This window comes from Miniopterus schreibersii (assembly GCF_964146895.1).
Source record: "Miniopterus schreibersii genome assembly, chromosome: 3".
Classification (NCBI taxonomy): Eukaryota; Metazoa; Chordata; class Mammalia; order Chiroptera; family Miniopteridae; genus Miniopterus; species Miniopterus schreibersii.
This window is the reverse complement of record NC_138103.1, coordinates 64,320,899-64,337,576: the sequence shown is the minus strand read 5'-3', so window position 1 is coordinate 64,337,576 and position 16,678 is coordinate 64,320,899. Positions and strand designations below refer to the sequence as shown.

Genomic DNA, 16,678 nt, shown 5'->3' with positions numbered 1-16,678 from the left:
CAGTGAATACAGTTTTGAGAATTTTGTTGGTATTCTGATGTTTTGCGTAGTTGGAGTAGGTAATCATTGGAATGTAGAGTTCCCAGTATGAGCACTATGGTAACTTATTGCAGTTTCCTACATAGCATCATCTAATAATCCAAATTTTAAAAAACTGAAATGCAAGAATATCTGTCTCTTGTACCTCTTCATAAATAGGGGAATAGTTCAGTACTTACCTTTCACAGATAGATTTCTTAAATTTTTCCTTAGATTATTTCTAAGTGGTGGTGTTTTTTTAAGAAAAAAAAATTATTCTTTCTATTAGAATTGAATAATAGTTTTGGGTTAAGGCAGAGGTATTATAAGCGGGTCAAATAACAATAATGAATGAATCACAGGAGACTATATATGAAAGGAATCTAAAATTTCCCCTTTTAATTGGTATAAGAGCTAGAATAACTTAGTATGGAAGAGATGACTAGGTAATACATAATTTATATTCATTTTGGGACCTAGTTTTGAATGCTTATTTTTTTCAATGAAATTTTAAAAATGGTCCATAGATTTTTGTGTGCACATTCATAAGATGATTATTAATAGTGAATTTTTTTGGCATTTTGAAAGAATGTTAGGAAAAAGTTATTTCACTTCTTTAAAAAACAAGTTTCCCTAAGTGCTTAAAATTTTTTTTGCATACCAAAATATCTAGTGCAAATACTCTTATATTTTGTTTGAGGGTATAGAATTTGGCTATAGGATCCAGAATAATGACAAGTCTCATTTATTAGTTAAAATGGTGTTTTACAGTAAATGTTTTGTGACAGTAATCTATTATATGTCAAGAGATAACCTTCTTAGATTAAAAGTGACTTTCATTTTCATTTGAAGTTTTGCTGTTGTTCACCCCCCTTTTGGGCATCTTTATTTTGGATCTAGGACAGAATGCTGATAATTACACTGTACTGGTGTTCTATAATCACAAATAGGTACCCTCCCTCTCTTCTTCCCTCTCTTCTTCCCTCTCTCCCACCCTCCTTCCCTCCCTCCTTCCCTCCTTCCTTCCTTCCTTCCCTCCTTCCTTCCCCCCTTCCCCCCTTTCAATCCAACACTATAGTCTTTCCTAATTAGGAATCAATTTCAGATGGTTTACATTGCCTATTAAAATACTGGTCTACATGCTTGCTGTCTTCATGCAGGCATAGTAACACTTCTGAATCTCTAGAAAAATCGGCACACTGAGCAGGTTGTTTATATTCTGTCCTCAGTTGGTATTCTTAGTATGTTCACCTTTTTTTATTGCCCTCAATTTTTATTTTTTTTATCCTTTACTATAAGTAGTAGACTAGTTACATAATACATCCCAAATCTAGGTTAACATAACTAAATTATTGTGTTATATTTACTTAGGCACCTTCAAATTTAATAGATCTACTTACTAGTATTTATAATGCTATACATAGATATTTTTATTCAAATATTTATATGTATATTTTTAACAGCTTCATTGAGATATTTAAATATGCAATTTACTCATTTAAAGTGTACAATGGTTTTGAGTATATCACATTATTAATCTTTAAAAATTGTGGCAAATATATGTAACATAAAATTTGCCATTTTAATCATTTTTAAGAGTACAATTCAGTGGCATTAATTATATTCACAATGTTGTGTAGCTGTCACAATTGTCTATTTCCAAAATTTTTTCATCACCCCAAACAGAAACTCTGTAGTCATTTAGTAACTCTCCATTTCCCTAACCCTGGTACCACTAATCTACCTTCTGTTTCAGTGAATTTGTCAATTCTAGCTATTTCATAGAAGTGGAATCATACAATATTTCCCTTTTGTGTTTGACTTATTTCCCTTAGCATAAAGTTTTCCAGTTCATCCATGTTGTAGTATGAATCAGAATTTCTTTGTTATGGCTGAATAATACTCCACTCTCTATATATGGTACATTGTGCTATTATCTGTTGATGGACTCTTGGGTTGCTTCCTCTTTTGGTTATTGAGAATAATGCTACTATGAATATTGGTGTACACATACTAGTTTGAGTTTGTGGTTTCAGTTTTTTGGTGTATATACCTAGGAGTGGAATTGCTTGGTCATCAAATGGTAATTGTATGGTTAGCTTTTTGAGGAACCACCAAACTGTTGTCTGCAGTGGCTGCATTATTTTACATTACCACCAGCAAGGGTTCTAATTTATCCACATCTTTGTCAACACTTGTTACTTTCCATTTTTCTGATTATAGCCATCCTTGTAGGTGTGAAGTAGAATGTTCACTTTTAAAAAAATTAACCTCTGAGATAATTACAAACTAAGCATTTTACTTGGTAATACAGGTACATATAGTGTACTGGAGCAGTATTGCACTTCTTTGGTAACTTTTTAATAACAAAGATAATTTTAGGCCATTTGTTTAATTCCTAGCAGATAAAGAAACATACTTATTCAGTGGCTTCTACCACAAATTATTATGCCTTTTAGAGGGTGTAACAATAAGTGGAAATGAGCTCTTCTCCTCAAGGAACTAAAAGCATGTAGGGTATCAGACATGTACATAAATCCTCCAAAAGCAGCAGCATAATATGCATCCCTAAATATGTATAATATGTACCACAAAGTGTAGGAGGTGCTCACAGCAGGGAAAGCCAGAGCTAGTTCAGGCGGAAAGAGGACAGCTGTACTGGCGATAGGCCTCAAAGGATGAGTGGGATTTCAATAGCATGAAACTGGAGTGGAAATTCAAGAGGTTACAGAAGGGTTATCTGACCCAGATCTGTGGGTGGGAGGGTTTATAGAGGATTTCTAAGAAGTGGTTAATTGAAAACAAATTGGGTTTGAGGATCCATAAGTTTACTAAAAACTCAAAACAAGAATAAAAATACTTTAAAAACTTACTTGTTTGTATTTTCCCAGCTTTTAAAAAAGTTAAAATAATTTTGGTATGACAGGGATCTTATATTAATAAAAGCATGAATTCTTGAAATGGTGTTTTGTAAGCTTTAATGGAAACATATGTTTGGATAATTTTGATTAAATAAAGTACCATGGTTCTTTACTTTCCATATAGTTTTTTTAGTCACACACCACCCCAGTGTACACTAAGATATTTTTGAAGATATATTAAGGAAGCAGTATTCCCTTCTGGAATTGCATCTTGGCTGTGACATGCAGATATTTTTAAACATTTAATTTTTATTAGTGCAGCATATTTACATAATTATCTTATCCTGAGGTAAACTCCCAGTGACAGGTCAACAAATATTCTTGTTTTATGAAAAGTAAACTTGAGGTTTTGAGTGGGGACAGTATTTGAGCATTATGCACTGAATACTTATTTATGTAGTCTTTCCCCTCTAGGTGGCTCTCTGGGGCTGTATAGATAAACTGTTGAGAAATGTGTGCTCTTCCTACCTTTATTTTGCCTCTGCTCTCCGTGGGGCTTTGAACTTCATTTTAAGTAATTACACTATGAAGCCCATAAATATATCACATCAGCTATACAAATTTGAAAAAGGAAATAACAAAGCAAATTAGAACAAATGTTCATTTATTACATGCCTGTAAACTTGGGGGAAAAGGGAAAGAGGTAAGTGAACCTGTAATTACATTGTACTGTGACTGGGTCTAGTAAGTAAAGAAAGTTTATTAGATTTCTATAATGCATTTCATTTTCTAGAATCTAATCATATGTACTCACTGTGAGATATTTTCTTGAACATAGGAGTAGTAATTTATCTGTATTTTTAATGGTCCATAGAAAACATGGTTTTCAAAGAGTGGAAATAAGTACTTCTATACTTATGATGGTGCTATAGTTACTAGAAAAAAGGACTTTTGGGGTTTACCAGTATATGTACTTTTCAGTCCTCTCTTTTTCTCCCTAACATTGCATGTGCTTGCACCACTGTATCAGAAGAATTCAGGACTGCCTGGGTATTGTTATCTCTTACTCTGACAGCTCTTCATTCCTTAATATGCTTTCTTCCCTTGACATCTGTAGAAGGACCCCTGGTTTTTTTCCTTCCTCTGCTAATCATTCCTTGTTGTTGTGAGTACCTCTTAAATATTGGTGTCTTAAATAGACTTTGGTACTTGACTCTCTTCCTACTTTGTATGTGTGGTTTTTTAATTTTGCGCAACAGTCTTCAATATTTTTCTTAAAAAATTGAAAAGAGAAAGAAGTGCAAGGCATTTCAGTTTGTTTACTGCATTATAAAGTGTTTTTTATATAAACCAAAAGATTTTAAGAAAGACTGTGTGGCTATAGAGAAAACAATGTTAAAGGAAATGCAAAGGAAGGAAATTTCTCATAAATCATGGAACGTACCAGCCTGTTAGCTTGCTTCCTAGTGTTTCTCAGAAGATGGAATGCAAACCAGAATGGCTGTTCTGTTCAGATTGATTGTAAAATCAGACAAAAGAAACCTGACACTTCAGAATCTATCACACAAAATCAATATGGAAGAAATGAAAACTTTAAAATTAAATTTAAGTATCTGGATATATAGAAAGTTCAAGTGTTTTTGACAGTATAACAGGTGTTAAGTTGGTGAAGTTGGTTATTTTTTCTAAGCTGCAGCTTTACGATGTAGACGAATCTAATCAGTCCAATTGTTCTCTAAGGGAAGAAGTTAGCGTCAGTTGGAACAGTTGTAAACAAGACTCTACTGGGCCCTAATATTATCTAGTAACACATCTTTTGAATTAAAGTTTCGGTAGGTTTAGATGGTCAGTTTAAAACGATTTTTAAAAGATGGGTAGTGGGATGTGACCAGACCTATAAAAATATCAGTGAGCAAAGAAGTGACTGAATACACACTTCAGGTATAAATTAACTTAAGTATCTAAGACTTAAGGACAAAGCCCTCATTCACCTAGAATATTCAATCCAGAAATATGGAGGCTGTATCTAGTGAGCTGAGATTAGTGTCTTGGGCATATTGCTGCTCAGTTACCTCTCTATATGGCAACTGGTAGAGTGAGGATTTATATCAGAAATCTTAGAATTATCTTTGTATACTATTAAGTTTTACAAATTTATCTGCAATCCGCTTATTCCTCCCATTACTGCTCCTTCCAGGAATCTGGACACTCTCCTTTGGTGGTCTGAGGAATCTTTTCAACATATTTTTCAAGAAAAGGAAATTTTGCTTTGAGCATCAAAATACATACATGGTTCTGCCATATTTATTAAATTGCTCTGAAGTATTTGATGCTTGGTTGAAGGTAGAAGTTATCCACATTGGTTGGAGGGGAGTTATCTTCAGAAGTCTTTTTTGTGAATCACTCTTCTTGAGAAGTCCTTTTTGGGATTTATCCAGGTGTTCAAGAAATTGTTTGAAAGCTTTTACCTAAGGGCCTAGATTGGTCTTCTCACAGCCTCTAGTTCTGTTTGATAGCGGATTCAGCCTTGTTCTCTTTTCTTCTTCCATAGTGGAAATGGCATCTCACTCATGGCTCATGGGCCTTACCGTTGGAACAGTAACTGGATCAAATTGATCCACTTTCTGTAAATCAATAGGCACTGAAATTTGACCTGTTTTAGGATGAACACTAAAAGGGCTCCTTAGCAAATGATTGATTCCTTTGCTAACATTGATATCCAGCCATGGAAAATAGTACTGGAGCATGATCTCCTACTCAAGCCAGGGTCCACATTTGTCATTTTTTGTGTCATTTGAATATCTGGCTACTTTCTTCAAATGCTCCCAATGCTGAAGTGAACTGTGATGCTTTTGGAAGCTTTGTTGGTCATCATAAATTGTTTCAGGAACAAGAGCTTAAAATCTTATCACAGCTTTATTTCCAGGAATATCTTGATCAACCAAGGCATATTCTTCAAAGTATTTATTTTTTATGTTTATAGATTTTCTGACAAAAGGGTGAATTTTTTCTCTTAGGTGAACTTTTTTTTTTTTTTTTTTTTTAACATCTTGACCACCCTTTACAAGACTCAAATTCTCAACTATACCAGACTGTACTGCAGAGGACAGTTTTCTAATAATTCATCACAGACCCAACAATGAACACCTCTTCTTCCAGAACATACTTGGAGGCAATGCTTAAATTCATAGTCCTCCTTCAGTGCCCAGTCGATGATGCAATGGCCATCATCATGAGGGGCCAGCCCTTGGAATATATGTTCTGCAGAACTATAACATCTCACATCATCAAAGTCTGTTATCTTAGTGACAAACACCAGTTCCTTTTCTTGATCCTGGAACGCTCCCAACTTCACTTTATTGTGTTGATTGGGTCTGTGGGAATATATCACACCTGTCTATGTCAATCTTGTATGGATTCATTCTCCGCATCTCCTTTTCCAGATCACTCTGGTTGTTGAAGGATTGGTAGCAAATGTAAATATCATCTTTCTGTGTGAATGAAAATTAGCAGTATTGAGAGTAATTCTTTATCACTCCGCCATAGTTGAGCCAGCGATAGTACTAAGCAAAGAGAAAGAGCCTTTGGTAATAAAGCTTAAGTAGCTCAGCAGGGTCAGATGCCTTCATGGAACTCGGTACTCGGGCCCAGCGAGATAACCGCAAGAATTGCCGGGAACTGCACAGGAGCTTCTACTTTGTGTTCTTTATGGACAGTTAAATTTATGTCAGAGTTGCAGCTACCATTTATATGCCAGTGGTTTCCAAGTCCTTGTCTCTAGCCCATTCCTCTCTTCAGCTCCAAACCAAATCATCTGCCTGCTGTGGCAGGCCTAGAGTAAACATCTATAGAATGTATGAATGTTTAGAGCCTAACCCAACATCTCTTCCCTCTCCAACCCCCATCCCCAAACCAGCCTGTCCTCTCTGCTTTCTTTTTGAAACAGCTTTCTAGTATCCAAATTTGACTTAAATGTCTTTGACTCATTCTACTTTTTTTCCCTTGACATTTACTCCATAATTACCAGTTCCTATCCAGATTTGGGGAAAGGACTGACTTTGGTGCACTGCCCCCATCCTCCAAACCTGCTTTGATTGCATTTCATTTAGGCTTCTAATTTAGACCTAATCACAGTGCAGTGTAATTACAAGTTTACTTTTCTGTCTCTCCCCCCCCCCCCCGTTTGTAGGCATATAATAAATATTTGTTCTAATTTGCTTTATTATTTCCTTTCTCAAATTTTTATTAAATTGAGTGGCTGATGTTGTATGTATTGATGTGCTTCATAGTTTATGCATCATAAAACACATGCTAATAGAGTATTTTTGAACCCTACTCATGAAAATAAATCCCAAGAGTTGAGTGATGAATCAGTATGGACAGACAGTTCACAGAAGTGTTTCTTTGTAAATCCTTTAAAATTTGACCATACACAAAAGGTTAAATGGTATACAGAGTGGATAGCAGAAGTATCTTTGAGGACATAAATAGTGCTTAGTACATTAAATGATAAAATGATATCATATTATAATATGATCAGTGGTATATATGTAGCCAATACAGAAATAGATAAGGCATTATTTTCTTTGATTTGTTCAGGGTAGTAAATGAATGTATTAAAGTCAGAATGTCTCATTATATTAAAACATTTTCCTGTAATGCTGTAATATCTTAATTAGGTACAGCAGAAAACAAAGTTGTTTTTTTTCATTTGGTTAAGTTCTTTAAATTATTTTTAGCTTGGTATAGGCATCATTATCTCTTCTGCATTGGGGATTAAAAGGAAAAACCGGTGTTAAGGAAATCTTTAAATACAATATTATGTGCCAGTGTGGTTGGTGGCTGATGTTCTTGATCTTATTAGGAGTCATGCCTAGAATCTACTCCTTTTATGTGAGTAATGTTGAGATTAATTGAAGAGCTATTGAAAATGAATGTGTAGATGACCACTTAATCATCTTCCGCTTTTTTGTGCCTCCATAGGTACATGGACTGTATCGCACAACAGGTGCTAGTTTTGAGAAGGCCCAGCAAGAGTTCGCATCTGGTGTGATGTCCAACAAAACTGTCCAGACCGCAGCTGCAAACGCAGCGTCCACTGCAGCAACTAGTGCAGCTCAGAATGCTTTCAAGGGCAACCAGATTTAGAAAATCCTCCAGCAATGCACTGTTACCTTTTGACTGTACTTTTTCTCCACTTACTGTATTCTATAAATATTTTTATGTTCAAAACACACAGTATACACAGCATGTATATCTCCTATTCACTTGTGCATGGGCAAAAACTAGAAAAACTTCCATGTCTTATTATTTACCTAACAGTTTCTTAAGATTTTAGTGCCCCTTTCAGAAAAAAATATTACATGCTAAATAAGTATTCTCCATATTTTGGGGGCGATGAATGTTCACATTATTTCAGGGGTGAGACACTGAAATTAATATGGTACTTACGATTAAAAATGCATTTAGTACTAGCTACAGTCATTCAAGAATCTTATACGTAAGGATTGATTACACATTGGAGCAGTAAACTGATGCTTCATTTCTTTTTTCTTATATTGAAAGAAATAGGCCATGGGAGACTTAGAGATTTTTTAATTGGCTTGCTTTTTAGCAGTTTCAGTCATCAGTGAAGCGCCTATGTGCATTTCGTAGTAGATAATGTAAATTTTATCTTTTTCTTTTCTTTTTTTAGAGTAGTTGATATTTTGATATCTATGATCTTGCATGGGTACAAAGTTTCTAAAAATAGTATTTTGGGTTCTGCACTGCTTATAGTTGTACAATTGGGGAGTCATTTGTAGAATTATATAAATGATTTTCTGTAATAGTTTCTTTTAAGTAAAAGTTTATTGGGGTGCAATATGAGAATATATTGTGCAGTGCATTATCCAAAAGAAAAGGTAGAAAAATTGATGGGATAGAATGTAGTGATGAGAATACCTTTTTTCTTTTTAATTTTCAGTATTCATATCATAGTAAAATAGTACTGTGTGGAAACTTTGGCATATTCTTGTGGCTACTCTTCTTAATTGAACTGAGATTGTGTTTGGCAGCTCTTTTGGGGTGTGTGTGTGTGTAATTTTTAACAAAGGTATTCAAGTCTAGCCTAACTCCTTGTCCATAAAGAACATACAGTATTTAAGGGATTTTTTTTTTTAGCCTCTCATCTCTAGTGGCATTAAATATAAAAAGACTCTGGCATTTTACATATAGTTGAATCCCTAGTACATATCAGTCTTTCAATTTTTGAGACAGACTGTATATATTAAAATTTTTCAGTAGTAGAAAAAAGTGAACATTTAACTTGCATCAAGCAAGAAAATATACAATTGAATGCATTAATTATGAATATAATCACTTTAAAATTGTTACTCTGCAGCACAGGAGTTCATTCTTATAGTGTACTTGGGTTGAAAGTTTGAATCATCTTTAATACTGATTAAGAGGCTCAAGACATTTGTAAAGTCATGATACTGTGTTTTGGAAGTCATTAGCTAATTTAAGATTACAGAATAATAGGTAGTGATTTACTCAACTTGATTTTAAGTAAGAATCATTTTTGGATTCTATTATTTGAGACTCACATCCCTTTATAAAAATATCAGCTGGGCACAAATGGTTAACTTACTTTCATTCTTCCCCCCAAATCTGGAATTAGAATGAGTTTCATGCTGGGGCTGGATGGTGAGTTCTCACTACTTATGAAGGAAGCTTTGCATGATAGTGCTAGTAAGTGACACAGATCCATCCAAGTGGTGTTTACATTTGATTTATTTGGGAGTTTTTTGAAGTAATATACTTGGAATATATTTCTTTTATTTTGATGAAAATAGAGTACAGAGTATGAATTTAAAGCTGTTTGTGAATATTTCTGATCAGTGATCACCTATTTTCTCAACCAAATAAGCCAGTTCAAGTTTTTCAGAATCTATAATCTTATTGAAAATTTGTTTCATCTGTGTGCTCTATTGAGTGTGGGTTTACATACATTCAAAATATTAACCACAAAATACAAGAACACTATGTCCATTATTAATTTATATCTCAAGTCCACTTTTGCTTTTCTTTAAAGTGCAAATGAAAGATACATCATAGAGACTTTTGAAAACTGCTGAGCTACTTCAGGAACAGAAATGCTTTTATCTATTCTGTAGATATCCCCCTTGTTAAATAGCGAAGAATAATTACAACTAACAGTAGTACCTTTTTTGTGCGGATGAGGAAAATGTTATAAATTCAGTTATTTGGATTAATACAGGCTTATGAGAGAATTGTTTTTTAAAAACATAAATGTGCATTAAAATGAGGGCAGTGCTTATAGTTTGATAAGGTGTAGGGGTTTTAAATTCTTATATTTTCTATTACTAATTAGTAAATGGTCACATTTTCACTCAGCAAAAGATTGGCATTTGATAGTGTTTTATGTTTAATACTAACATTGCTCAGTAATGAATCATGAAATGGTCTTTCACAGTGTAAGCAAGCACCCATGTCATCTTTCAGTTTGCAATATTAAGTGGTGGCTGTTTTATTTAAAACTAAAGTTTGAACACTGGAAAATTCTTGCTCAGTGACTTGTAATTTGGAACTTGGATTATTTATGTAGGGATGTTTGTATATTTTGTCAGTGAGTAATACTGAGCTGCCATCATGGTGACTGTCATGGTTCTATATAAATGCCCTCCATCTGTCCCTCTAATGTTGCATGTCTCCGGTGGTTTGGAAGTTTTGTATATTTATTGTATTAATACAAAGTGTTCTAAAATAAAACGCTGTTTAGTGGATGTTTGTTTGTTGAGGGTTTAATGTATATAGAAATTCCACATTTGAATTAAAAAGAAATCTATATAATTCTATCATTTGCTAAGCAAAATAAGCATATAAAAGATTAGTTAAAAGCTTTCATCAACATAAAATGATAATTTTTCTGTTGCATTAGACCTTCGTAGGTAGTGGAACATGAGCCTCACGCATATTAAATATTTTGACCACTTTAAATACACAGACTGCCTAGAGATTCAAAATGGAAAAATGTGTTTTGTGGCTCAGATTTTTCCTAGTGGGTTAAAATGAATGCCTCTGTCCTAGTATCGCACTGATTCGAGTGAACTTGTATTCTGTTTCCTAACCTCGCGATTTAACTCTGTTTTATGTGCTGATGAAAATACCTGTTTGAATTTTCACTTGGTTATTTGAAGAGGATGTTCAAATATAATATAAAATCATGTTCATGGTGAATTTTATTTTGAGAAATATGTGTTCAGTTAAAATAGGAACAATATTTTCAACTTTCTGGGTGTTACCTAAAAAAAAAAAGTGAGTTTGGATTGCCATTGGATATATCTCCTACAAATCATATTGAGACAGTGTATGGGTTGCCTTTTAGAGGGAATTTAATGTTAAATTTATTGTTTCTGTAAATTATTTGTAGTAGCATAATGCTTTTTTATCTTTTTCTGAATACACTGACATTAGCATTTAATTTTATCTTTATTGCTAAAATCTATGTTTAGACTGTTACTATACAGAACTTGTTACCATTTTACTCATATTTTCTGGTTAGAATTACCATGGCTGTCAAACACCATTTCACTATATCGCCTTCCATTTTTTCCGTAAGGAACATGTTTAGAGGAATTTGTTGATTCCATGTGATTAAGACCTTTAGGAGTGTAATAAAAGTGTTTAATGTGAAAATAATTGAGGGTGGTTTTAAAATAAAAAATACCTTATTTGACAGATTTTGAAGTACCATAGTATATATTTAGAGTAGAATACGTGTTAAAACAGTGTTTTAAGTGCTTGTTTATTAAACTAAAAAGTTGTATCTCGATGGTTAAATATTATGGAAAGTGAAGTATTTCCGTTAGAGATTAGGGTACATTTTACAAAACAGCATGCTTTTTGTATTGATTGGTATTTTTAAACCTTGTTTTATGTCTTTATCACAGTATATAGAGAGCTAGAAAGAAATCTATAGATATTTTCTAAGCCAGGCATTGCCACTATTCTGTCCTAGACAGACACAATATCTTTAAAGATTCTGGGAAAATAGGGAAGGACTCTCCTCTGGTATTCTTACCCTTCCCTGGGGTTCCATATTTACAGTTTGACTTTGTGGTTTGGGTAGGACAAAAGTTACAACCTATAGAATTTTCATTAGCACTGTTAAAATGTTTTCAAATGGTAAGGGACATGGCTCCATGTAGGGATGCAGTGAGTGTTAAATTTTATGTTTATCCAAATCTTGACTTGTTTTTTACCTTATATCTTTCTGGGCTTGGCATGGCTGATAGTGTAGCTAAAAACCGTCTTGCCACTAAAACCCATTTTATCTTTTCTCTAAATCAGGACAGAAAATAGTTAAGCCTCTTCTACCTAGTAATGTTTCACATACTTGTGTAAGATTACTCGGAGTATTATCTTCTTTACATTTAAACAGTTCTAATTTGTAAAATAATAGTATGAAATTTTATTTTTTTAAACACTTAGAAATAGTCCCAGAATTCTGCAGAACTTTTAAAATATTTTGTGGGGCAGTGGTTCTCAAGATAAATCATGGTTGTGGTAGTTGTTTCTGTTGGCAATTTGTACAATTCTTCAGGTGTTTCGGGGCTAGGGAAAAAAAATTACCCCAAATCACTGTTTTATCTGGTGATCACAGTGATTCCTACAATGTTACAGTCACCTCCATAAAAACTGAGCTCACTGTGCATACACATTCTCAAATTAATTTTTTTCTAGTATGAAAGTAATATATATCTGCTGAACAATTGAGAAATATGGAAAATGATAAATGAGAAAATAAAAATCTGTAACTTCTCATCTAGGGATATCACTGCCAATATTTTATTGGATTTTCCCCCCATTTTCTATGCCTACATAATATATAGAGTTAAGGGATATAAACAATGTTTATTAACTTCTTTAATTTCTAAAATTAATATACTTCAGTCTAAATTATAGGAAATATTTTTAAGCAAAAGAATGTAAAGTTGCTCATAATTTTGCACCCATAAATAACTACTATTATTCGGTTTATATCTTCTGTTAGTTTACTCAGAAGACAACTTTTCCCCTAAAATTAAAAAATAAGATTTCCCTCTGTATTCTTGTAATGTAGGGATGCTTATCTAGCTCTCACAAGCCTACTTCTTTGGGGACCCTAAAGACCGCATTGGCACTGGATGTCATCTAGCCATGTTGGACTCATGCTTGGCTCAGTACATTTTTTTCCTGGGTAGATTTGTCCAGAACTGTGGTGTTCCAGAGATGGAACATGGGTACTCTGCCATGAGGAAGGAGCCAGCATCAAGCCAGCATCAAGCTGAAGAATGAACAGACATCACAGACAGGCGGGATGGAAGTACATCGGAAAGAAGTTGAGATTTGCCTTTCCTGTATGGGTCCAACTGCTCACCCATATTTCATCCATTACCATCAGTAATAATCTTACTCTTGTTTTCTCCCTGAGCTACCTTGAGTTGGTTTCCTGTTAAACTGGAGAATTTTAACTAACACAGAGGTTTGTAATCTTTTTTCAATTATGTAAATATATGTTCAACTTTTTTGCATATTGCTGAATGTATTTCTATAACATTTAATAGCTGTACAGCTACCTTTATATGTGTGCCTCATAAGTTATTTTTGAAGTCCTGTTATCCTTCAGGTTCTGATTTTTAATTTTTTTATTTAAATAATTTATCAAGGAATATATTGTTGCTAAATTTGGGGACCTAGGCTTTTTTTTTCCTTAGGAAAAAAACAGGGGTCAAAGCACAGGCACACTTTTTAAGACCTTTATGTGCACTGCCAAACTCTCCGAAGATTGTATCAACTTATGTCTCCGTCAGCAGTGTACGAAAGGGCCTCTTTATCCACCAGCATTGCAGGCCCCTTTTCTAGAAAGTCTTTGCCACCGGTAGATTTTGACAAATAACCAGGAGGTCTGTTTTCTGCGCATTCTGGGTTCCCAGAGATGGACTCATTCACCCCTACCTGTTCTTGTGTTGTTGTTCTAGCTGGGAGGGACCATGTGTCCTGCACCCGCAGAGAAATCTACTTCCTGAAAGCACGAAGCTGAGGAGGATGCGTGCGGGATGGGAAACGACGTGGCGGCCGTAGCCAACCCAGGGAGCCCCTCTAGGTAAGATTAGATTGGTTTTGACAACAGGTTATGGTACTCTTCACACATTTTTAGAACAACTGTTAATTTCTGAGGTCAATTCTAAATGATACTGTGTTCTGTCTGGGCAGACAGAAGATTCTCTTCATTTACTTCTAATAACTTCCTGACTTACTGTCTATCAGAGACTATACTAAGTGCTTTACTTACAGCACTTTACTCTCACCAGACCCATGATGTAATTTCTATTATTTGCCTTATTTTTTAGAGGAGTGGGAAATTACCCACTCAGTGGGAGGTGTCAGGAGCAGAGCGCCAGTCCAGCGAGAGGCAGCGAAACCCATGTCCCCTGACTCCTGCCAAGTGTGAGGTTGCTTCTGCCACATGGTGCCACCCATCTCCAGGTCTCTCTTTCTTTTCCATCCTTCCACATTTCCAGTAATTATACTCATTTTTTAGGGACAATGAATCCTAGGGGAAAAATCAACTACGAAAAAAATTACAAGTATTTTTGATGTCTCCAGACCAAGGCCTAGCTGCACAGCATGTGGGGAGCACCTGCTGCCTGCTCTTCAGCAGTGTTACCTTACTAAATGGTCTTTTGCTTTTGTATGTGTTTGGAGAAACTAATTGAAGACAAATCCTTAATTAATTTAACTGTGAAGAAAATATGCCTCTTATGTAAGTATGATAGCTGCTTATCCTGGATGAGAGCTTATTTATAAGAAAATAGCAAAAACGGTCAGACTGTCATTTGTTTTGCCACTATCGTACACCCGATGAACACATGATGTCATCTGCAAAAGTATAAAAATCACCAGTTTTTCTCTGAAAAGGGAGGAAAGAGCAGTGTTTTCATCAGTTGTCACCTTACGGTGTGGCCTTTCTGGAATTGTAATTGGAAGTTATTTTAACAATTTACTACACAGAGATGTCGGTGTCCCCAGGGGTTTGTAAGGGCTGCCTTCTCACCCTGTATGTTCTAGGTCGAAGGAAACTCCAGCTGTTTGAGAAAGTAGACTTTGGTGTCAAACCTGTATTTGAGCCTTGGCTTTGCCACTTACTAGTTTTTTAACCTGGGGCAAATTCCTTAATTTCAGTTGTTATTTAGTGACAGTTAATTTATGTATAAAATGAGGATAACAGTTTCTCCTCATAGGGTTTTGGTGACTAAGTGAATTATATGAAGTGCTTGGCACGGTACTTGTACATGGAATACGCACAGTTAGAAACTCTTCCTGCCTGCCGTGGGTGTTGATGACTCCCAGATCTCCATCTGCAGCCTGGTCTTCCTCCACGTTTATTCCTAGCTGCACGCAGGACTTCTCATTGGCAGCCTAAGCAGGACCTTCCTGCCTTCACTGCCTCTTGGATTCCAGATCTTGGCAGTGGCATCACTTTCTACCCTGTGCCCAAACGAAATACCCAGCAGACATCCTGGACTCTTCCCTTTCTTCCCCTCTCCCTTCTAATCAGTCCCCAGACTATTTTCTCTTCCTAACATCTGTCCAGTTCCGCTCACTGTGCCATCACTTGCCTTAACGCAGGCTGGCTTCTTTTGAGAATGTACTATAGTGGTTTCCCCCAAAACATAGGCACTTGGTGGACTGCCTCCCAGCAGGTGTTAGATTTTTGAAGTTAGTTGTTGCTAATACTTAGGTTTTTGATTGATTGTTGTTTTCCCCGTGGTCTTGCTACTCCCTGTTCTTTAGGCTTTTATCGGCATCCGGTGCACTAAGCGAAGTGAGCCGCTCAGCCTTAGCTGAGCTTGCGGGACTTGCAGGGTGAGGGGAAGCTGCAAGGAAGAGGGCAGTGGTGGGACCGCAGTAGGACGGCCCGAGCATGACTGAGCAGCGGCTGACGCTGTGAAATAAAAACAGTTATTGGTTCTTGCTGCTTTTAAGAGGAGGCTAAAAGTTTGCTTCGATGACTGTGTTCTTCAGTGTTTGTGTTGAAAAAGGTACTGAATTACTGGAAACTACTGGAATAATCCACTTAAAGGAAACGTCAAGCACAGTCAGAACCGCTCTGTGGTTTTATGTTAAGCAAAGGCTTTAAGGAGAGAGCTAGGATAAGTCAGTGTGACGTGTTCATGGAAAGTCCATCCAGCAGCAAAGCTGCTAAGTAAAAGCTAAGGGTGAAGCGGGGCGCATGTGAGCATTCCCCGCCTCTGCTGAAATTTAAAGCCCAGGTCCTGTCTCCTCTGGATTAACTCCAGAAAGATGTAATAACAGCTGAAAAAGCAACTGGAAATTTCCAATTTTGCTTGGATTATTTAGATCATAATTTGTTTGGAAAAATTTTTTCTTTAGTGATTTGGATAATTTTGTCAGCTTTTAATTTTGGTTTCTATTAGAAATCTGGAAGGTGTCAGGTATGTTTAGAAAGCAAAACATAAATGTACTTTTAGCTGTCACAGGCCCTAGGTCAGGAAAAGAAATCAACCAAAGGTTTTTGTTTATTCCAGCAGGTTAAGTGCTTCACGAGACACAGAATTGGTAAGAGTTTGTGAAAAGGGTTGCTAGTGTCATCTTTGAGAATTCTGCTCCTGGATAGCTTTTTATGGGCAGATTACCTTCAGGAAATGTGGACGTGGAACTGCTCCATGTTGGGCTTTTAATTTTGGTGTTTTTGTTGGAAGGGGAGAATGTGACCTTCAGTAGACTTTTTG

At 35.5% G+C, this 16,678-nt stretch overlaps 1 protein-coding gene and 1 pseudogene across 3 annotated transcripts in view; one reads left to right on the top strand and one right to left on the bottom strand.

Moving 5' to 3' along the window:
* Nucleotides 1-10,666, top strand: part of SCAMP1 (secretory carrier membrane protein 1) — a 55,979-nt gene extending 45,313 nt beyond the window's left edge. For both annotated transcript variants that reach the window (XM_081133154.1, XM_081133153.1), the window contains one exon: nucleotides 7,863-10,666. In XM_081133154.1, the coding sequence (XP_080989280.1) occupies nucleotides 7,863-8,027 (165 nt within the window). In that variant the 3' untranslated portion in view covers nucleotides 8,028-10,666. The remainder of the gene's footprint in view (nucleotides 1-7,862) is intronic.
* Nucleotides 5,156-6,508, bottom strand: LOC308554440 (DNA primase small subunit pseudogene; annotated as a pseudogene). The gene has a single exon. The product of its transcript is annotated as a DNA primase small subunit pseudogene (transcript).
* Nucleotides 10,667-16,678: the final 6,012 nt, after the last annotated feature.